The sequence below is a fragment of the Podarcis bocagei genome (genome assembly GCF_964188305.1).
Source record: "Podarcis bocagei genome assembly, chromosome: 8".
Lineage (NCBI taxonomy): Eukaryota > Metazoa > Chordata > Lepidosauria > Squamata > Lacertidae > Podarcis > Podarcis bocagei.
The window spans coordinates 48,522,791-48,547,630 of NC_138133.1; the positions used below are offsets into that span (position 1 = coordinate 48,522,791).

The window sequence follows — 24,840 nt, forward strand, 5'->3', positions numbered from 1 at the left end:
TTCCATCACTGGAAACATTATTTAAATAATCAGTTTAGGAAATTAAAACTATTGGCAGTAGCAACAGTGTACAGAGAGATGCCCCCTCTAGCCACAGATGTCAGCTTTGGCTTTGGGATCAGAAACTGCCTATGGGCTCTCTGAAAGCTTATAGCCAACAGGTTTATTACAAGTCAAGGACAAATTAAAATAACAACAAACCAAATACTTCACCCAACAGTAGAAAGAAACTATTGGAACACCTCTAGCGAGCATTTGAATGGTGCCTTTGCATATCCATTCCCAGAAAATTACATTATTTCACTAAGTTGAAAATTTGGGAGGAACTGAAAGTGAACGTAGGTTAAACATTGCCACGTATCAAAACAAGAAAGGGTACACATGACTTATTTGATGAGAAAAAGGTTTTAGGATGAAACTGTTTATTTATTTATTTACTTTGGGTACGCATTTGTAGAGTGTCACAACAGCTCTATGTTTAAAAGGCCAGGAATGCAATGACTCATCAGAAAATTGCCAGAAAATAGTTATGTGCTACTGAAAAAACTTTTAAAAAAGGAACTTGCATGTGGTAAGAGGGCCCACAGAAGAATGTGCAATTTTCGGTTTAGCAGTGGCTTTCCCCAAACCAGTGAGATACTTCTCAAAAAGGATTTTATGAGTTCAGCAGGCTATTTGTTCACTTTTGCCCAACAGCAGCTTCCTTGCACAGCATCACAAGGTTCCATGTGCTGTTTCTTATGATGTCTACCCAGCATGTGCTATTCTGTGTGGTGTCAGCCTGTATTTTGAATAGAACCAAACTCCTGATTCTAGATCACACAGGCAAAGAAATGCATTAATTTTCCTCAATGCATTGTGACACCAGTCACCACTCTCATATTCCTTGCACTATCACACAAGCATATAACCTTAATAGTAAATGCCTTATTCACAAAGCCTTACTGATTACTTTTGTTAAGCACGTGAGATTAGAAGGTGCTTTTGATTTGACTTATTAATAACAACATAGAGCGATAAGACACACTCTGTATGGTATACAGAGGCTAAGGTGGACCTAAAACACCATAAACCATTATGCCAAACAAAACTATTCTCCCTCTATGTCATTAATGTCATGCAAATTAGTATGGATAGATTACAGAATATCAGCGTGTTGGACTATAACTGCAATTACATTCACAAGGTAAGAAAAAAGGAGAGTTGAAATTAAATGTGGCTTTCTTGTATTTCATACCACGTGTTAATTAACTGTCAAACAGCAGTGACATATGCATTTATTATAATGTAACAGTAGAGGGAAGTACATCTTGTTAGCATATTAGGTGACCATCTCAACACTGTTGCATATTCATATGGCAATAAAATGAACACTCCTTTCACTAAGAGGCAGCAAAGTAATTTCATACTGAATTATCACATAAAACCTTTCTTTAAGTCCAACCAGCCTATTGCCACATTCTTCTCAGGTATCTTCCAGCGTCTTCTATAATAAATTTTACACCGACATTGAGCTCCAGGAACAATCATTCTTTGCATTTTAAGGGGATTTGGAAAACATAGTTTCCTTTGTAATAAATAAAAGTGATGCACTTGGATTCTCTTGATCCAAATATCCATGGGGACATAAAACCCTCCCGCAGATAACAGGTGGACATGTAGTACACAGAGAGGTCAGAAAACAAGTTGAAAAAGAAGAACGAAGGATCCTGTCATGACCTGAGAACCACAAGCAATCATGACATGGAGTCAGAGGCTGTAGAATAACCAGCTGAGGAGCCAAACTGGGTAACTGATTCTGAGTCTGGGATTGAAAACCAGGTGCCCCTAAATCCGGGGCAGGCGCACGCTGAACCAGATGCCATGGTACCAAGGTGCATATAGCCAGAGTTGAGACCCTCACAGTCACCTTCCCCTGGGCAAGAGACTCAAGTGCCTCCTAACCTATCTGCTCAAGACATGGATCCAAAAGTTAATTAGACATTGAACTGGAGGACTCCTAACCATGCCACCCATTCCCTCAGGTAACAACCACCAGCTTATTATGACTATTATTCCGGAAATAAGGTCAGGAGAAACAGTGTTAACAATGCTATCTGAAGAAGTGTGCATGCACATGAAAGCTCATACCAGTAACAAACTTAGTTGGCCTCTAAGGTACTGCTGGAAGGAATTTTTTTATTTTGTTTTAACAATGCTACAGTTAGGGCTGAACTCCAGATTAATACTGTATTTTTCCGTGTATAAGATGCCCCAATGTATAAGACGCCCCCTACTTTTGGGGACTCCAAATTTAGAAAATGGGCATATGCACTATTCGTGTATAAGATGCCCCCAGATTTTTAAATGTATTTTAAAGTTTTTAAAAAACCTAGTCTTATACACAGAAAAGTATGATACTTTACTTTTAAATTAGACATTGGCTCCATTGCATTGCAAGAGCGACTGAAGCTCATCTTACAAACTTTACATCAAAAACATGCCTAGAATATGGGGTTATATTAAAAGTCAATGCTCTTCCCTCAAGTATGCATTTTAATTTCAAAATGGATTTTTCAAAAAAGGATTTATAATACCCTGTCAACATAACAAAGGCAAGAACTCTGAAGCAAGTAGGATTTCATGGGCTTATATGGAAAGGCATGTATGTATCTTGCAAAAGAAAAGTCATAAAAATGAAAGTTCATTTCCTAGGGCACTTCAAGTGGATTTCTAAAGGGGATTTCTAAAACTGGAGAAGAAGAAAAATAAAAGTGCAGTCCAATCCTTATAGAATACAAAAAATATTCACTATAATGTTTGCTGTACTTTATAACACAGAAACAGACACCTTCCTATCCCCTGCAGTGATCCTTAGCAGGGAATTGGAGCACAGACTTCATTACATCGCATCGATCTTACTAAACAAAGGGATCTGAATTTATTGATCTAGTCCAACTAAACCCTGAACTGTTTGCCAGATCATGCATGATATGCAGTTCTGGCTTACTCAACAAGAAAGTAACACAACACTTTTTTCTTTCTTTTGCCCTTAGTCAAACCCCGGTGCGTTGTTTTTTTTAATATAAAGTCAGTGAAAGATGGAGTGCATCATTAAAAACCGTGCTGGCCTAAGCTCAGGCTTTAATTTAATAAAATGTCTACATTCTGCCTCACAAAATGTCTGTTTCCAGTACTCTACAACTGTGGTCAAGATTCCAGTGGCAATTATACATTTAATTCTGCTCAACAGCAGAGAAAGTGTCCTCTATATTTCATGACAGGTGTATTAACCTTAAAAAAAAAGCTCCTAGCAACATAGTTGTGAAGAGTGCCTCTTCCAAAATAGTACCAGGCTCTATCTTGTATTGGGACCAATCTATGTCAGGAGCTGGAAGAGAAGAGTTGCTACTAATACACTAGCAATGTACAGTGGTACCTCGCAAGACGAATGCCTCGCAAGACAAAAAACTCGCTAGATGAAAGGTTTTTTCGTCCGCGATTTGCCTCGCAAGACGAATTTCCCTATGGGCTTGCTTCGCAAGACGAAAACGTCTTGCGACTTTGTTAAGCCGTTTAAACCGTGCTTCGCAAGACGGAAAATTTGCTAGACGGCAAAAATTGCGGAACGAATTAATTTCGTCTTGCGGGGCACCACTGTACTACCCTTGCCCATCCTTTCCCCTCTATAAAGCAATCATGTGAGGCAGGAGATATAAAATGCATGTGAAACAGGGAGCAAAAATGCCATACTTCACAGGTCCCTAAGAATAATTGCTGGGTATCCATAATGTGTGGACCCCTGCCCCTTTCTCTTCAGTCTATGTATCCATTGTGGCGGCTTACAAGAAGAGAATTACGTAAGTCAAGAAAATGTGGTGGTCTACAATGAACCGGAAACCAGAATACTGTAGTGGTTCACAACACAACATAAAACGAAAGAGAAATTAACTGGTATTGCTTTTCATATGGGAGAGAAGTCAATTCTCACTTGCAGCATGCCACCCAACTCTGAGTGGTACAAGAATTCAGGGGTTCCAGGCGCTTACTCAAGAGTTCGGTTTCCTCAGAGTGAAGGACAGTGGAGACTTTTCTTTCTTTCTTTCTTTCTTTCTTTCTTTCTTTCTTTCTTTCTTCTCTCTCTCTCTCTCTCTCTCTCTCTCTCTCTCTCTCTCTCTCTCTCTCTCTCTCTCTCTCTTGCCACCCTTGGGCCAGTCCACTTAATCTCCTGCCCCAAGATGCTGATCATAATCCGACCACAAATCTTTATATTGGAGCACTTTTTCCACAATCAGCTGGCCCAGTTCACCCAAAAAGACGACCAGGATTCCCCCTCTAAGCTTACTCCAAATAAATCTCATGGGCCCAAACAAATACAAGTAACCCTCCCAGTGGCTCTTGCCCCCAAAACTCATGGGACTCTGAGTGACCCTGGCTGCTGGGGCCTGCTTAAGGGGATGAACCTAGTATAGGTACATGAAAGGTCATTACTGGGTTTTATTTCACTCAACTCAGCAGATGCTGGCTGCCTCCCTGGTGCATGTACACAGAGCTCCAGCTTTTCCTTCGGGTTTTCCTCTGCCACCATTTCCTCAGGCGCTGGTGCACACTCAGGTGCACAAATTCCTTCTGCTGCTCCTCTTCTTCTGGCATCTCCACAGGCACTGATTCCTCTCGCTCATGCATGCACACACACACACATGGAGTGAAGAGCTCTATAAACAACAGATCTTCATCTCCATCCTCTGAGGCACTTTCCTCCTGCACTCCTCCTTCCACAGCACTCTCCCAAGGGATAGAGAAACAAATTAGAAACAGCTCCTCAGCCTGCTCACTCTTCTCCCAACACACTTTCCACCTCCTTCGCAAGGCCTTTCCTCCTGCACCGCTCCCCTCTTCCACAGCAGGCTCCCAGTGAATGGAAAAATCAATCAGAAGAAGCAGCACCTCAGCTTCTGCCGGCTTGCCCTTCTCCAAGGCATTGTCTTCCCCCTTGCCTTCAGCTACTGACTGCATCTCTTCACAGTCCCAGCCCCTTCCACTGCCCATCCACACTCTGGATTTCTTCGGCCACCCGCTCAACATGAGTGTCTTACAAGCTCAGCTCCTGGGTCACTTTCAACCCCCTGTAGCTGTCAATCTGGCAGGGCCCTCATCTCGCATGGAGTCATGCTTTCCTCTCCACAGAGGCTTCTCATCTACTCTACTTGAGGCTGCTCTATTTTATCAAACTGCTGGCTCAGCTGAAGCTCCTAGGTAGGATATTATGGATTTATATGGAAAACCATGTATATATCCTGCAAAATAAAAGGTCATAAAAATGGGCAAACCTCCACCATCCCCTTACATGCTGCTACTGATCTTAATACAACTTCCTAGGCAAGATAAGGTTCAGTAAGATAGCAGTTGGGGGGGGGAGTTGGGGAAACTGCTGGTGGGGAGGCCTTGTGGTGATGGGGAGGACAAGTGACAAATGGCCCTGCAAATATGGGGGATGAGTCCAGTAATAATTCATGTGAACAGGCTTAATTTCTGTCTTCCTTACAGTCTGTATCAACATGAGAATACCCCTTATTTGTACCCAACCATCCATTAATCATCCCTAGTTGCATTCCACCCTTGCTTAAGAATTAAGATGGTTTACAATAACACATATATTGATGATACACAACGATGAGCTATGTTCAGAACAACGAAGTCAAGTCGATTAGCGCAAACTGAATGACATCCAATGTTTTAACACAGTATTATTTAATTTAATGGATTCATTATGTTTTTAGTTACTGCTAGAATGTGGTTTTATTTTTGTATTATAATCTGTATTTTAAGACACTTTTTTTAAAAAACAACCCATTCAATAGGAAGTTCTAGTAATTTCTGTGTCTTTTGATGTTAAAGGATGACAAGTCAACAAAAGATCCCATTGTAAATCTAAATGATAGAACTGAACATATAATTATATACACAATGTGAAAACCAACAGTTTTACACAGAAATTTTGTGAACACATACTCTGGCTCTCCTACATTTTTGCTAAGATTATAATAAGCCAGTGATTCGTGAAAAATCTGCATATTTAAATAAAAGATTTTATTTTTAAAGCCACTATTCACAAGAGATTATGCCCCGAAATGCAAATTAGGCATTCCGTTTTGGCAACTATAACCATGATTTAAGGAGCCATTTGGCACCTACCTCATAAAAGTGAGTTTCTAATACTGCATGTCATAGAACACTACTGTTTCCCATTTTAGAAATGTTTTTAAATTAAAAACTTCGCAAGCAACTCATATTGATATAAAGCAGTTAGGTGATTATTAATCATTGTTCACTCATCTGAATGAAACTCAAAAAAGCAATGATGTCTGTCTGCTTTCGCAACACAAATTCACTTGGGCAACTGGATTTTTCTCTTCTTCCCTCTCCAGTCCCCATAAAATCTGCTCTAGAGGGTCCCCCAATCCTCTGGAACAGATCTAGGGGTGGGAAGAGGATTCCAAAGGGGTGGAGATAAAGGAGAAGTGCTGCTAAATTGAGTGGACACCCACTTACACTATGTGGAATCTTATGCTATAGCAACTTTTCTAGTATGCTAAAAAAGCATTACAATAACCGATTTGCAGTAACCCAAGCAATATGCATGGCAAATATTTGCAGGGCCACAGTTGTATCAAAGGTAAGCATGATGTTATAATTTTATTAATCGAAAGGACTGGACAAAAGCATATCAGAATCTATGCTATAGATACCCAATATAGCCACTGGAACTGATGCAAGATTTCTGTGCAGGAATTCTTCATTGAACTGTATAGAATGTGGTGTTGAAATGGAAAACTTCTTCAATCTTGGGATACTTTTAGAACAATAAAACTGCATTAATTCCTAGCATACCACAAGAGTTGTGGGGGGGGGGGATCCAACAGGTTATATGTGCTTGTGGAGCACATTTGCTATCAGCAATGAGAACGCTGTCATAAGCTATACTTTGATGAGACAAACTTCCAGGCCTGATCATATGCTGTGGAAGTGATAAGAGCTGGAAAAAACCACTCCTGACCACCAATAGGATGTTGAGTAAAATTCCTTTCCCAAACAGAGTGATCAGTTAGATGCTTCGAATGCCAGAAAGCCCACCAGTGAAGTACCTATGATAAAACATTTGACAGCACTTCACTATCAAGAAAGGAGTTTTTCTAACATCCATCTCCTTAACTTTTATTCACTGCTTTGCAAATTTCAGTTTTATCTCAAAAAGGAAGATCACTATATTTCTGTAGTAATTTTCAATGTACCTTATATTCAACACATTTTTTGTTTAATTCTGAAGGACTTATACCCGTACAAAATCTGAAAACAAATTATCTTTAATTTAAAACATGCTATTAAAAACATATAAAGATTTATTAGAAACCATAAAATCACAAGGAGCAGCATAAAAACAAGAGACCTCATGTAAACAAAACAGATAAATTGAATTAAAGGTTCTAAGAAAATAAGTTCTTCTTCTGACGCCAAAATGACACTGGTGTAGGCACCAAGCAAGTCACCCTGGAGAAAGCGTCCTGCTTTGGGGGCACCACCACCGAGAAGGCTGCTTCCCTGGCAGGCACCTGCTGTACATACTTCAGATGGGAAAGGAATGTGGATGAAGGCCTTAGTGGAGGATCTTAGAGGATCTTAGTGTAAGGAGAGGCACACATGGAGACAGGCAATCCTTCAGGGAACTGGTCCCAAAGTGTAAGGGGTTTTGGATAGCTATACCAGTCCTTGCAAATGAATCCAGAAATGAAACATAAGCCAGTGCACCTTATGAAGGTCATGTGAAGATTGTAAGTAGATGTAAACCATAAACTACCAGTAATCAAATATAGATATGCAGACTTAAAACTCACAGATTCATTATTAAACAACAAAAAAAGCTGGTTTTAGAGGTAAAATATCTGAGAACAAGCTACCAAGTCGAAAGCACAATGCCTGAAAGCCCAAGTATGCGTACTGAGAAGTAAGTCCCAACTTCAACTCTATAGAAATGTTTTAGGATCAGGATGTGAGTCGACTATAGAATCATTGCCCATTTTGTGTCTTCTAACTAGCAGCAAAGTTGAAAAAGAAGTTGTTAAGCCTGAGAGAGGGGCTTGTCTTATTTTTGCTTTATGTAAAGCAAAGTATGTCCTTGTAGGCAATACAAATAATAATAATAATAATAATAATAATAATAATAATAATAATAATAATAATAATAAAGATTGACATACGAGAAATAGGCAGAGTCATCCTTATGTGTTTAGTGAAAGGGGATTGGAAACAGTGGTCACCAGATTTCTATCTTTCTGCCCCTTCTGGCAAGCCATTCAGAATTGCAGTAGTGTTTGAAACAGCTGTATTATTGTTTCATCTTCCAGCAACACCCCATCCACCAAGGAAATCTATTGATTCCCCCCGCCCTGGCAAAACAGTATGGCCTACATCTTTGCTTAAGCAACAGCCAGATTCTGGCTTTGTCTAAGAGTCTGCCTATTCTATTCTATTCTATTCTGTTCTGTTCTATTCTATTCTATTCTATTCTATTCTTGCTGTCTATTTTTCTCCCTGCCTATCTAGGCCTCCTGTAAGAGTTGCCACAGAACTGTTTTCTTTCAACAAATTATCTAACACTTACATGAGATGCTGTCTGGTAGAGCTCTTTGGGTGCATTTTCTGTAACTGTTGCACTGCAACAGAGAACTGGGATTTGTGCACCCATAAACTGAATTAATGTGCAGCCCTATACATTTCTCAAAAGGAAGTCTCATTGAGTTCTATGGGACTTACCACCGGGTAAGTGCGTATAGGTTTGCAGCCGTATTGAGGAGACATGCAAAAGCAGTATCTGACACAGATCTCTAACATTTCACAGTGCAAGTATAACCTTAAGAGTTTTTTGTTTTGAAGGGAAACAAATTAGTGTTTCCCTAATGTGTTAAAATCCAACAAAAAGAACAGAAAACAAATGAAAAAAGTTTGGTCACTTTGTGAGTCTCTTGCCTCAGTCACTGTATTTTAATGCCGGCTAAGAGGATAATAAAACCTCTATACCTCAGGCAACTGACAGTATAGTAAAAAAAATCTTTAAAAAGCTTCAACCCTCACAGAAAATCCATAACAATTAAAGTGCAGAATTCAGATCTCGAGCTGGTGTAAATCTGGATATACGCCAACAATATCAAGGGAAATACAGGGTTCCGAATCTGGCCCACAGAGCTTTTCACCCTCAAAAGGGAGCACAACACAAAGCATGCTTAACTTCTATTGTCACATGCATCTAGTTTAATAACCAGAAAATGGGCTTTTGACAACAATAGTACTTCAAAATGACAGTGTAATTAAATTTTAAGTCAAAGCCATCCAATGATAGCCTGTACATTTATGTAAAACCAGCAAATGATATGCTTTCAAGCATGTCGGTACTTTCAAGAGAATTAACCATTAAAATAATTTGACTAAGGAAGTTGTAGTGAACAAAACAAACAAACATGATGCCCCAGGAAGTTTTTTTTTTAAACTAATACACACAGATTCAAATAAAAAAGAAATTAAAAACTGTCTTGTAATATTCACTTTCTGTATATTGCAAATGAATTCCTGTGTTGTCTAGTGGTTGATATATACTCAGGGTAGACTTAACTGACTTTAATGTGTCTACTCTGAGTATAACCCAATGCCAGCCCCCTTCAAACTATGGCTTCATATTCTGGGTTGTGGCCAATAGTTATTCAGCCATGGTTACGTATGCAGATATAATGATTAATGTTAAGCTTTATGTCTGTATAATAGTAGAATATTAACTATTAGATGAGTAGCATATTGTGATTGTTTCCCCCTCTTTTTATTTAAATTAAGATATTTCATTATTTATCTTTACAATGTTATTATATATTGAAAGAATTTAACAAACACGTTGTGATTGTACTCCCTTGGGATCAGTGTAAATAATCTCAAAGTTCTTCTTGAAACAAAGATTTCACACTTTATCTGCAATTCCTTTGTTCAGATCCTTCACAAACATTTTTCTCCACAGGGCAAGTAGGAATACCTCTAGAAGACTTGGAAGAGAAACTTTACCAAAGTGACAGCTCTTTTCTTTTCGGTAACAAATTACTAGCAGAAGTGTGTGGTACTTTTTGTGAACTAGTTACTTTTCTGGGCAAATTATCTGCAAGTCTTCTTAAGAGGGAGGATTATTTTATACTTACTCATATATGAATGTGAACAAAATCATCAGGAAACATTCTTTTGAAAACAGGGAAGAAACTGCTGTTTTGTCTATTATGATAGGTGTGAATAGCAGCTAATTGCACTACCAAATTGAACTCCAGCAATTCATAGTTAAAGATAGAAACAGCAACACAATTCCCAATATCAAGAAACTAGTTTTGAAGAATATTCCAAGTTGTCTCATCATTTTTGAAACCTACTAATTAGTGAACCAAATATATGGAATTTATTTCCTTGCTTTAAATGAATCAAGGAAGTACTTTATTAAAGTCAGGATTTAATAATCTAAAACCAATAAATTCCTCTTGCATTTGAGATTCAATTATTGTTATGAAAGTCCTAGGAAGGTCTGTAAAAATATAATTATGAGCAGACACTGTTGAATAGAATACGTTAAATACAGAAGAAAGCTTTTGTTTCAAGGATCAGTTTGATTTGTGGTTCCATTTTTTAAAAAAAATCTTTTTCATTTATGTTAATGGCTTGATCTATGCAGCAATATTTGTAGAAGAAAGAAACAATGGATAGAATCAAATTAGTTTTTATTTAAGATAGATTTGAAACTCACTGAAACTAATCCTCTTGATCAGCGCCATAATTTCTAAATTAGCTGCAAAGTAATTTCTATGATATTCACAGCTTATAAAACAACAAAATTAATACATTTTTCTTACTCTGAGGCCCTCTACTGACAATTAAAATTCTCTCTCTCCCTCTCTCTTTGTATAGAAAAATCTGTCTAGCTGTAAAGTATTAGCAATATATTTCACACAATATATGTTTCTCACAGAACAGAAATAAATAAACAATTTTAATATTTTTGTGTTTCTTGAGATTTCTGCCAGCTTTTATGGCATTGAAGGCTGAAGAAATGGGAACCGCCTATCTTTTTGTTCTCATTCCGGTTATTATGCCATTTGGGGGGAAAGGATAGAGGGAATTTTTAAAAAGTAGGTAGCTTTCACAAATCATATGACAGCTTGGTAAAAGGCTTTCACATGTACAAAAAACACTCAGAACGAGAGAAGTGGGTGAGGGGAGATGAGAACATAGATATTATACTATTTTATCCTTCTATGAACACTACCCCTGCCACATAGCAAGCACATTTTGGTACAGGGAGGAAACTGATTTGGGGACAATCTTTTTCTGTAATAAAATTTCAATTCCTATTTAGGATAAGAAAGGTCCTTGTTATAATTTACAAAATCGAGAATGACTTTATCAAGAGGGCTAACAGAAAAGTCTTGCAATGAAGCCATCTCACAATGAGTTCTGTGGAAAAGTACTCTGGAAGAGGTATTTCAATGGCAAACCTTTGGTCAATCATTTCTATCTAACTGAATCCCAAAACTACATCTGGTAGTATATATCTGGTATATTACTGAAGTAAAAGAGGGTTCTTGTGTTATTTAAGGAATCCAAACAATATACCTTAGAGTTAATGTATGCACAAGACATAAGAAACGAAATGTCACGTGCAACCGTACCATTTAGAAGAGGCTGCCCTTCACGAACTCCCCTGGATATGACTGCATTGTAAACGTCTTCAGGAAACCCAGTCTTGCATAATGTGCCTTCTTCACAAGTTGCCTTTATAGGTGCCTGAAATGCAAGACAAAATTTATGTAATACTCACAACCCCATTCAATTGAGAAGCATTGCACTTGGCATAAACCCCGATTTTGCTACTATCTTGTACAAACAACCTCTTTGTTTCTAAATGGCTGCAATTAGAATTCTGGGGGCAAAGGGTTAATCTTTTTGATAACTGGGATGCAAGGAACAAATCCCACTTGTCTAGTAAGATCTAAATAATACACAATATAACTGAATGTTTCAGCTTAAATAGCCATTCAGGCTGAAGTAGAATTGTGGAAAAAACAAATTCATTTCTTCAAATAAAAATAAATGTTATGGAAAACTGATTATCAAGTTTGTCAGATATGAATCTGAGGCATTCAAGAGATTTAATGGCCAATTCAAAACATGTTCACTAAACCTGTCAATACATTTCAAGCTCTGCTCAACTCTGAATTTGTCTGATTGGATAAATGCAGTCATATGAAATCTCTATATACATTTGCAAATAAATGTTTTTAATACAATCGTCTTTGCTATAAAGTTACTGAAGAATAGTTACTCAGTTCACAAAGAAAGCCTGATTTGTTGTCTTTATGAAACTGTTAGCCCTTAATTTAAAAAAGTGTTTTCATGCAGCATTTTCATTAATGGGAGTAAATAGTAATCTAAGTTAAACAGTCAAAAAAACCCACTCCTGTATCATCTTACAGCACAACTTAAACAATTCCAATCTAAGCAGGTTTCTACAGACAGACATTTAAAATTTAAATAGTCCTTTGAACTATCACTAGTAAGCCATTTACACTGTTTGTAGCTAATACCATCAATTGGAGGCTTTCTTTAATATAGCTGATCTACCTAAATGCCAAGTATGACATTAATAACCATGCTGTCTCCTGCTCTTTCCTCATTAATACATACAACATTGTACAATTTAACAACCCACTTCTGTAGTGAAAGAAGGCCAAATAAAAGATCTACGTGACCAGAGTCAAAAACTATACTAGGTGGTATTGTACATTTCATTACCATAAACATTTTTAATCAGAGGACTTCCACTTCCCAAGTATTTTGGTGTCATATGAACATTAAGCTGCACACAAAATTTGACTGCAATTATCTTAGGCACCTATAGACAAACAACTGTGCTAAACAAAATGCACATGATTTCTGAATTATAAGAGAATTATTCTGGAAAATGCTACGTACTGCTTTTAAACAACAACTGTAATAAACCCTGAAAATCAGAGCGGGAGGCGGTTCTTCAGCCCAAGATGCTGTCAGATTCCATAATTTAATAAGCAAACTCAATGTAACTAACAAGGAGAGGGGGGGGGAAACAGACATCCTAACTACCCTTGAAACAAATAAATCCTGGGTGGGCAGCTGAGTAGATAACAGGATTTTAACAAGCCTGCACTGATGTGCATGGGAATCAGTCGGCCTTTCCAGCACGCTATATCTGCTAAAACAACTCTTATAAACTGAAACAATGCCCAATGAAACAAAGACTTGGGGACATGAATAAAGAGGCCTCTTTATGCTTTCATTTGCAACCTCTCAATTTTTCCCAGAGACAAAAGACAGCACTCTGTTCCCAAAAGCAAGTCTATTGTAAAGATTTTGTGGCCATAAACACATGAGAGGAATCAGAGATTCAAACTTTGACAATGCCTTAGCCTCTCGTGTTTTGCATTTGGAATTAAATAAAACTGAATCTTGAATCACCACACAATCTGGGTCGTTTCAAGTTCAGTTGAAGAGTATGAAGCATCACAGCCATACATTTCTCTTTTACATTTTTATTTCATGACACAGCAAAACAATTTAAATCCCAACATTGTAATCTTCATAATACTGTAGAAAGGAAGCTGAAGCGTGTAAGAACACCACTCCTTTCTGTCTAGGGTGCAGTCTTCTCCCCTGAATGAAGAACGTTGAAATCATAAAAACAATTCCCCTTTCCCCCTTGGGAAAACTATTCATAAAATGTTCTTTCTAGTAAAGATATGTCTGTAGAGATCTGTAAGAATCAAAGTAGCTTTTCATGGGAATTCTGCAGTTTTAAGATATGACCACCATTTTTTTAAAAGTCTGTTTATATATGCCTGGCAAAATTATAAAAACAAGAGTAAGGTGTTGTTTTTCAATTACTAAGCCATGGACCATTGCCAAACTAAGAGTGCTTCTTCCCGCCAGTCCTCTGCTAGAGATTTGGCTCAGCTGCTGCTGCTGGGTGTGAAATCTCTGTTTTCTTCCTTCTGCAGAAGCAAATCAAACCAAACTTTGCCCTCCTCTCAGCAAGAAGATAAAGGCAACTGCGCACCTTACACTTGCTATAGAGAGGCTGTTTTAAATCATCTCACATAACAGATGTCATATTATGATGAAACATTTGTTTATAAAGAGAGGTCTGTGAATCATTCTTTTTGGACAGTTGTAAAAGCATGAATTGCAGGATGTGGGTGATGAACTACGACATAGCAACAGTTCAGCAGTAATAAACCCTGTGAATCAATTTAAATGGGCTGTACACAGCAACTGTGACTTGCAAAGGGGCCTGAGATTTAAAAGCAGCAAAAACTCACCTCACCAGAGCCTAGAGTTCTCTAATAATCACTAGTGGGAAGCACTGGTATAAGGACCTAGGCAAAAATCCATCATAATTCTGCTCAACGGGCCTGGCTGGTCATATGTTATATTTCCTATAGTCATGGAAATGTCCATGAAAAGAATAAAATACCGCATTTTTTTGTCTATTGGCGGGACTAATGAAATAGCTTAAAGTGAGGCCCACATAAATGTGATGTGAATGGCCTCTGAAATGCAGATCTGAATACACTCTACAGAGCCCTGCTGAAAGTGGAAGGGCAACATCAGCGCTACTGCACAAGTACTAGACCATGAAAAATACCCTAAATGCCACCTTTATGAGGCACAGAAAATACTGCTAATATCTATTGTCTCTGTTCTTACAAAAGTAATTGAAGCAAAAATACTGCTATCAAAAATTGACAGCAATGTAAGAGAATTAAATATACTAGCTTAATGACCGGCATATATCCGGGGGTCTCTCTGAAGGTATGCCAAGGGATTGAGTAGGCTTAGATTGCTGCAGATCCATGGCCCCTCTGTCTTGACACACCATGTCCATGCCTCCACAGAGCTCTGAGTACATATGGAGAGTAACCCGCAATGGCTAACCTTTCCAAAGTTTTACTAGGAAACCTTGCACTGTGGACCTCCCTCTCGAACTGTGGTGAGAGAGATCTGCTGGATGCAGCGGCCCATCATCTGCTGTTCCTGGGACATTTGGGATTGCTCAAGCAGGCATCAGTTCTGGAAAAGTTTAAGCAACTTTAAGCAGGTAACTACTCAAATGCACAGGATAGGCAGGTCTTTTAGTCGGTGAAATACTATTACGGGAAAAGAACTGAAACAAGCTGGCCTACAAACCACCTGCAGGAAATATGTCACTCAATTGGTTTTTACTGAAATCAACAGAAATAAACTCTTAAGTAGATGGTAATTAAATTGCAGCTAGACAAAACATATCACATGTCACTAAAATGCAATTTTGCTTGGCTTAAAAAACATTTCAACTTTCACTCAAAACAATGAGAAAAGCAAAACACATACAGTATTCTGAATCTCTGCTAGATTAGTATCAAGGTTGAAAACCTAACTATAATATTGATTTACAACTGAACTTTTTAAATCATCATTTTTATCAACCTTGTGCCAACAGTCTACTAATTACTTTTTAAATATTAGTAGCCCATCACTGTAGATCAATCCAACTAGGCAGGGGGCAGAGTGACATTCCAGTTGAGGAAAAAATCTCAGTGGTCACTCAGCTGGATGCAAATAACTGATTCCTCAGTTAAAATACTTATTCTATCTACATTACAGTGTGTTATCTCACTAAAACAGATTGTTTCAAAATATGTCAGTGCTTGGCCCAATAGACGAGCTTCCTTAGGCTGAAAATAATCGCATCTAAAGTGACAACATTTTTAAATTTTTAAAAATAATTATTGTTCGCTTGTAATTAGTAACTCATCTGGTTGATTGTGACAGTCATAAGCAGCCACACCACTAAGGCAGAGAGCATAGATACAGATTGGTTTTCATTTTGCTTCTAATTGTATTTCACAGCTTTTAAATTTGTTGACCACTCAGAGAACATGGTTAATTGGGCAATATGTAAATGCTGAAAAATAATAATTAAATGCTATATTATTTCCCTGACTGGGTAAATGGCAAGGCTTAGCCCTCCCCAGCCCTCAAATCTGTAGTCTCCTAGGAAGAATAGTAAAGGGAACAGGACCCCAGCCCTAGCAGATCTCCAAGCAACCAGAAATGCTGATGAGCCATCTTCCCTACTCCAAGATCAGAGAACTACACACCAATTGCACAGCTTCCTGGCCTTGGACCCCGTCATCTCCCTAGGAGAGCAAATGGCAAGCCCAGTAGGAGTTTCAGGGCTGTGAGTGAAGCACCCAGCCAGCTTAATGTGAGGTTACTCAGAGAAAGAAGGATGTGTGTATAACCAGCCAACCAGATCCAGGCCTGGTTGAGCCAGGAAAGGGAGCCTCCAACTCCCATATAAGCTCTCATTCTGGAATGATTCATTGTCGAAGCAACAGCACCCTTAGAGGTCCAAGCATTCCTGAACAGGTGAAACACACAATACCATTAAGCAGACAATAACATTAATTATTCTCTTCACCTTCTGGGCTAAAAGAGAGATTCGTATAGGGAAAAGATAGGTCTTGTGGCTGCATTTGTAGTCTTCTGCAAGAGAGAAAGGGAAACAGAGAACATAGACTGGGATAGTCAAGTACATCCCTAGATCCCTATGAGACTTCCAGCTTTAAGGCCAAATGCAAAAAAAAAGACTCACTCCTTTGGTATCAGGTATTTACAAGTAATAGCACTAATCCACCCCACCCCAATTTAGGACAAAAGATGTATAAGATCTGTAACAGCTACACTGCAGGAGAAGGTAATGAAGGAGGGGAAAACATAAAACAGGATTGAGGAAGGAGATAGTACCTATGCCCAATATATTATTTGCAACACTGCTACCTTCAACCTTCTGATCATAATCTGATTGGAAGATAAACAAACTGTTCCCAGTTCTGCTCTTTCTGTTCAACATTAGAAGCTTCATTTGTCTCTCCAGAGTATGAGACTGTAAAATGAGCAGGAGGTCTTTTTGCTGCAAGTACAGCTAATCTCTTCTCATAAATCATTACATCTTCCAGTGATGTTCAGGGTCATCGGCAAATAATATATAAAAAAAATACTAGATAAGGGGAAACTGTTTGAAGGTATAATTTTCAACCGAATTGTACAGCCTCAGTATTAAATTAAAAGCCCATTACAACTACCATGCCCCATCACTTGTAATATTGGTGTACAAATACTATCCAGACCACAGGTAGTCAACCTTTTTATACGTACCGCCCACTAATGCATCTTTCTGGCTGGTAAAATTTCCTTACCGCCCACCAGTGCTCGATGGAAGGAGGATTCAGCTTGTGCCATAGAACCCCCTACCACCCACCCATAATCCTGAAACACCCACTAGTGGGCGGTAGGGACCAGGCTGACAATCTAGACCTTAAATAGCCTAAATCACAGAACAACTGTTTCACTAGCTTTCACTGAACAGCCCTGAAGTGGCGAGCATACTTGCCAATCTGTAATCACATGTTTTTATATGATGTATCAGCAATGAACTAACCAGAGATGAAGAAAGAGGGAGTACTGAAACTTAAACTTAAGGTGCAGGTGCATGCAAAGTGATCTGCCCCCACTTCTAAGGGACCCCTGAGCAGGAAGGTCTGAAGGGAGATTCTAACCACAATCTGCTGAACTCGGTTGTAACCTCTCCACAGAACTGTGTTCAAGACTGAAATGAGGATTCTAACCACATTTGACTGATCACAGTTTAAATCTCTCTGCAGTCCTTTCTGCTCAATGTACGAAGGTTGGGAGAGGAAAAGGCAGGGCCTATATCCATGTGGCAGCGCCAGCATGTGCTCACACCCTACTAGGGATGGAAATTCGATTTTGTTTTTATTTTAACAAAAAAACAAACCCACCCTACTTAATTCACACTTCTCACACCAATATGTGCATTAAAACACAGCTATCCTTCAAAATTCAGTTGCCTGGATTTTGTGGTGCAGTTTCCCACCCAAACAACATGTACCAAAATGTATATATACGGGGGAAACGTGCCTAAAGAGATATACATACGTTAGTGGAAATAACATACAAAAATGCCTAATATTAGGGAATAGTGTTTCAAAAATGTGTGTATTAATCAAAACTGCATACAAAATTGTGTTTATTAGGAGAAATTTATGCTAAAGTGTTTTTTTAATATCAAGTTACTGACTGCATAAATATGGAAAACAAAATGTAAGATTGGAAGGAGAAATGTAAGTGAGCTGAAATAGATATTTTTCCATCCCCAACTTTTGCCATCTTTGAGGCCTCACACATTCTTCTGAACACCTCTAAAGGGATAGGAGGGGGGAAATATCACATCTACCCTTAAAGTTTGAATAGGACCATAAAATTTCACAATGCACACAGGGAAAAGTGACCTAGAGCCACAAAGGGTTGTACCCAAGAAAGTTATACAGTGTCGACCCAAATAAGTTAATGGACCCAAATCAGTCATGTTCATTAATTTACATGGGTTTACTCTGAATAAGACCAAAATTGAATAGAAAACAACATCATCCTACACAAGTCAAACTCACAAGTCAGGGAGGTTTCTAGTTGACCTTCTAGTTGACCTTCTGATTATCTTTCCACCTGCAAATGTGTGTTTCTCCTCACTTATTTTGAGAAAATGCATGGACTGCAAAAAGATCAAACCTATCCATTCTTAAGGAAACCAGCCCTGAGTGCTCACTGGAAGGACAGATCGTGAAGTTGAGGCTCCAATACTTTGGCCACCTCATGAGAAGAGAAGACTCCCCGGAAAAGACCCTGATGCTGGGAAAGATTGAGGGCACAAGAAGAAGGGAACGACAGAGGACGAGATGGTTGGATAGTGTTCTCGAAGCTACCAGCATGAGTTTGACCAAACTGTGGGAGGCAGTGGAAGACAGGAGTGCCTGGCGTGCTCTGATCCATGGGGTCACGAAGAGTCGGACATGACTAAATGACTAAACAACAACAACAACAAACAAAAACTATACCCCCCCCACACACAGTTTAAAAGGTCATAAGACTGTTTAATTAGCCCAAGAAGAGAAGTGTTTTTGCCTGGTACCTAAAGATGTATAACGAAGGCACCAGACAAACCTCCTTGGGGAGAGCATTTCACAAATGGGGAGCCATCACAGAAAGTGCCCATTCTCATGTAGCTGCACACAAGCATGGGCCTCAGATGATGATCGCAGTATTCGGGTCAGTTCATCTGGTGAAAGGCGGTCCTTGATTTATTGCGGTCCTGAGCTGTTTCAGGTTTTCTAGGTCAAAACCAGCACGGCCCAGAAACTAGAGCTGGCCCAGGATTAGCATTATATGCTCAAACCGTCTTGCCCAGGCGAGCAACCTGGCTGATGAATTCTGCACCAGCTGAAGTTTCTGAAACGTGTTCAGAGGCCGACCCACATATAACATGTAGCAGTAATCTAACCTAGAGGTTACCAGAGCACAGATGGCTGAAGTTAGGCTATCCCTGTCCATGCAGGGGGACAGCTGGGCCACCAGCTGAAGGTGATAGAAGGCACCACCAAGGCCACCTGAGGCTTAAGTGACAGCAATGGACCCAGAGGAACCCCAAGCTGCATATCCGTTCCTTCAGAGGGAGTGTAACCCCATCAAGAGCAGGCAGTATACCATCCATCCAGTCTAAGGAACCACGCACTAACAGTGCTTCAGTCTTATCTCAATTGGGCTTCAGTTCATTGGCTCTCATCTACTCCATTATTGAGGAAGGCAACGGTCCAGCACATCCACTGTCACACTGCTGGGTTGCCTACATACACTGTATAAAAGGATGGGAGGTCCTTTCTCTGTACTAGACCTTTTACTTGTCTCATATTTCCCTATGTGATTTTCCCTTCAAGTTGTTTTTTTAGTGATATAAATAGCCTAGCTTGAACAACACTGCGAGTAAGTAACCTTTATAATAATAAATGCCAATGGAAGTGTGGGAACTGTCATCTCTCCTAAAATTAAGAAAACTAACCTCTGTTGAGCCACAGGTTTGTATGATGCATTTCCTTAGTGTGCACTGAAACTCTGACCCCAGTTTTGAAGTCCTTGCACACTACAGCAATTTTAAATATTGAGTTCTCTTAACTAAATTAAATGCAGCTCTTGTGTTCCTTAATGCTTCAAAGCTCTTGGAAGTCAGTGGAGGCGCCCATCAGCGCAAATGTGTTGTGGGTAGGGCAGCCAATTTTAAACTGTGAAGTTTGTCAAAACACATCCCTTAGACAAAGAGATGAACTGATTTTACAACGGCAGAAGAGAAACACTTACAGTTAAATTGATTGGTCAGCTTTGCAAGGATGAAGTGGTATGTCTACTCTTTGGTTTATTTCATTTGACAACAGCACTTTCAGAGCCCAGGTTTGCAAAGGCAGTTGTGCATGCTTAAGAGTTATGGTTATAAAAGCCCACTGGAATTAACTGTATCCGTAAGTAGTAATTTCCAAGGCTTAAACCTTGGTATGCTACCAAACAGAACTAGTTTCTTCATCTAAGTTTTAGGGGGGAAAGGACAAAAACATGCTAATGACAAAACATATTCCTGAAAGGTTACACAGAAAAGGTTAATGTATCTTCATGGGGGAGACTTTTCAAGTCTATTTAAAAAACAAAAACAAAATTCAGTTCACAGAATACTTACAAAGTAAAAAACAAAAGGATATTTTAAAAACCATAGTTAACTCACTACTGTTTCTGTTCCCTAGCAGAACATAAGATATATAGCTGTGTTTCACACTGGGACAGTACAGCAATAATTTGGTTCAAACATAAATGATATTGCAAGTTTTATTGTAGCTTAGGCCACAACCCTTTATGCATTAAGGTATGCATTAAGGCAAAGTAACAAGATTTCACATGGGCCAAAATTTCATAAAGCATTTTCAGCTACTTTTCTTTTCTTTGCTTTGTTTTAACTATAGCCTGAAAGGCCTAGAAAACCTTTTGTTTCCTATTACATTTTGTTAGGGTATCATTAACACTGAATGACTGAAGCGGGGGGGGGGGATAGGCAATGTGCCAAATACAGGACTCAGGAGTAAACCTTTATTGTTTAGCCCCTTGTTTAATTAAATTAATTAATCTAAATTATTTTTAGGCTGCTTTTCTGGGCAAATGTCCCTGTAGCTTACAATACAATCCAGTTTAGTTCAGTTCAGTGCAATGCAGTGGAATTATGAAAAGAATAGTAATACAAAATTTTGAAATTTTGAACTACAACTCAATACTACACATTTTTTTCCCCCAACAGAGCAAAATGACACCCAACCCTAATTCCACTAGACCATCACACAGCTAATAAGCATCATGCCTAGAAGGCCAAATGAAAAAGACAAGTTTCAGGGCCTTCCAAAAATTCTGCAATGTAAAAATTTGATACAGGTCCAATGGAAGGGAATTCCATAGCCATCAGGCTACCGCAGAGAAGGATTTGTTTCCTTGTGGTCACCCACCATAACAGCTGTGGGGAGAGAAGACACATTAGAAGAGTCTCCAAAGCAGATCAAAGTCAGCAGCAGATTGCATGACAGGGTGGTGGTACTCAACTGTCCATGGTTGGTTGTGCTGCTACTTGTTGCAGAAAACAGAGGGAAAGGGCCCAAGGCAGTTGCGAGGTGCAAATGCACTGACAGGAGCACCTGACTGGCTCCACTGGTGCATTTGCACAGCACCAACCTCACTGATGCCCTGCCCCTCCCGCTCTACCTCCTGGTAAGCAGTAGTAATGTGACCAACCAGAGGTCAGGTGAGCACTGCCATTCCACCACACTGCCTACTACAGCTTAAAGGGTGGTCAGATAGTATGTCTGCAGGTGCTCAATAAATAGTTTGGACCCAAACAGTTCTAAGGTGTGTTAGGACATTGTTGGACGGTGATGAAATATCACACTGGAAATTCTTTCTTCCTTTCCATTTGTATTAATCATTGTCTAACACTGAGAATGGTTACTATTGTACAAATAAAAAGGAAGAAAGGACAAATCTCTCCAAACTGAGTGAATGGGCATTATAATGGCAAATAATTGTTCAGTGCAAGTGCATGTAAAGTGAAAGCCAAAAAAATCATAACTTTGAATATACAGTGGTGCCTCGCAAGACGAAATTAATTCGTTCCGCGAGTTTTTTCGTCTAGCGAATTTTTCGTCTTGCGAAGCACGATGTCGGAAAAGTTTTGGAAAAGCTTCAAAAATCACCAAAAACCTCAAAAAAGGCTACCACACCACGTTCTATGAGTTGCTCCTTGAAGTCAAGTCGCAACTGTGTTAACGGTGTTAAGAAAAAGGAAACAAACTTGCAAAAAACGCAAGACGTTTTCGTCTTGTGAAGCAAGCCCATAGGGAAATTCGTCTTGTGAAGCAGCTCAAAAACCGCAAAACCCTTTCGTCTAGCGAGTTTTTCGTCTTGTGAGGCATTCGTCTTGCGGGGCACCACTGTATACTAATGGGGCATGAACTGACCAGGAAAGAGAGCTTGGGACCATAGTGGATAGCTTGCTGAAAATGATGACTCTGTGTGCAGAGGTTGTGAAAAAGGCGGAGTCATGTTATAGATCATTAGGAAACTGCTGATATCACAGCACCATTATACAAATCTGTGGTGTAGCCACACCTGGAATATTGTGTACAGTTCTGTTCACCGCACCTCAAAATAATATTGTAGAGCTGAAAAGATGTAGAAAAACACAGCCAAAATGAACAAGGGACAGTAGCAACTCCCCTATAAGGAAGGGTTACAACATTTGGGCACTTTTAGTTTATGAAAAAAGGTGAGTAAAATATGATAGAAGTATACAGAATTATGGATAATGACCCTTGGGATCCCTTCCAACTCTATAATTCTATGATTCTCTTATTTATTCTCTAAGTTTTAGTCAGCATAGGCCCACTAAAATTAATGAACATGACTAACTTAGGTCCAACATTTTCAGTGGGTCTGCTCTTAGTAAAACGTAGCTGAATACAACCCCAGGAATTTCTATCCCACAACCATTGTTAAAGCAGCATAACCATTGTACTGATCTTGCATCCATTTGAGCTTTGCATAGGAATGTTATACTGTACCTCTTGTATTTACTGACCAAATTATAGCTATATCCATACGGGCAAAAAGAGATAATGTTCTGTGTACCTGATAAAGTGGGAACTAGTTCTTGAAATCTTAAAATAAAAATAAGCGTTAGTCTGCAATCCTAGCCCCACGTATCTGGGATTAAGCCCAGCTGAATTTAATAGGATTTACTTTTGAGTATACATGGTTAGAAATGCGTTGTTAAATCTTTGAAGAGTCACAAGGCTTCTGGGAGACACAGGAAGCTGGTTTTTACCAAGTCAGACTACTGGTCTACCTATCTCAGTACTGTTACATTGACTGGCAGCGGAAAGACTCTCTCCAGGGTTTGAGGTAGGGGTTTTTCACAGCCCTACCTAGAGACACTAGGGATTGAACCAGGGATCTTCTGCATGAAACTCAAGATGTTCTACCTCTGAGCTACAACCCTTCTCCAAACTTCTGGTTGTTTAGATAACCCCTTTTATATTATCAAAAAGGAAAAAAGGGAAGTTCAGAAATCTTCATCTATTTTAAATTTTAAGGAACTTAAAAGCAGATGCTGCATAGATATGAGCAATTCACTTTCTTAAATAAGGAATTGGAGAGAGAGAACGCACAAGTCAAGGAAAGAACCAGGCGTGAGTCACTCTGAGTGGTCACCATCACTTAATAAAAATAGCTTTTCTCAATTTTATAGTCTACACAATTGGCGTCTGTAGTAAAAAGAATCTGAATGTTTTTACCCTTTCTATTATTAGATTGTTGGGTGGGTTTGAGCTTCTTTCTCTAGCCATCTTATTCCACAAGACTTGGCTTCTGCTGATGTTACTGGGAGTTTCCTATTCTACTCACAGGGTAGCTGAACATGCCCAATAATGGGTTCCAACTCACCAGCTGGAAAAAAAAAGTTGAGTAGATATTGACTCGTACACTGGAGGGAGATAAAAACTGCAGGCACCAACAGGGGAAAAACTGCTTATACAAACTTGGATAAAAGTATTTGCTCACAGGATGCAATAAGTTCATCTTAGCGGAGAAAAGGAAATCTGTATATTTTATCTTCTACTTCTATACAGTTTTTATACTGCTTTATTGTTTAGTTGTACTTTATTTTTTATTATTTTATTTTCAGCCAGGGTTGGTTTTAACTAAAAACTGTTTCAAGGATGAAGTTCTTTTAAAAAAGTGTGGTAAATATTTCCAAACAAATCAGAGAACAAGATAAATAATCCTCCCAGTTGATGCTTCAGCAAGACATTCTGAAAAACAAACACTGTGGTTAAAATTATCATTCTGCTGCCACCTAAAACTTAATAGGAATTACTGAGTCTTGCATGATAGCGAATCAGAATGTGAAATGGAATGGGGAGAAGACTTTTAAAATAATGTCAATAGATTGAAAATATCTTATTATAAATGTGCCTTAAAGATTTATTTGAAATGCTGATATTTAGTATAATGAAAATGTCTCCTAAAATGTTAATGTATTCAACATTTAAAGGCACATCATCTTGACTTTAAACCAGATAAAACAGGTATGCAATGTGCATTTTGTCAAATAATTGTATTGCTCCCAAAGTCAGTTTCTGTCTTGTTTCAGAAACATATTTGAAATGCATCTGCTAGATTAATATGTATATAAAACATTTCCTTAAAAAGAATGGCTTCTTCCACCCATCTGTCAAAACAACAGTTCAGTATTTCCCCAGAAAATGATGGTGAGAT

At 38.8% G+C, this 24,840-nt stretch overlaps 1 protein-coding gene across 2 annotated transcripts in view; it reads right to left on the minus strand.

Annotated features, from left to right (window-relative positions):
* Positions 1-24,840, minus strand: part of CDH2 (cadherin 2) — a 128,266-nt gene that overhangs the window by 97,011 nt on the left and 6,415 nt on the right. For both annotated transcript variants that reach the window (XM_081206788.1, XM_081206789.1), the window contains exon 2: positions 11,724-11,838. In XM_081206788.1, the coding sequence (XP_081062914.1) occupies positions 11,724-11,838 (115 nt within the window). The remainder of the gene's footprint in view (positions 1-11,723; positions 11,839-24,840) is intronic.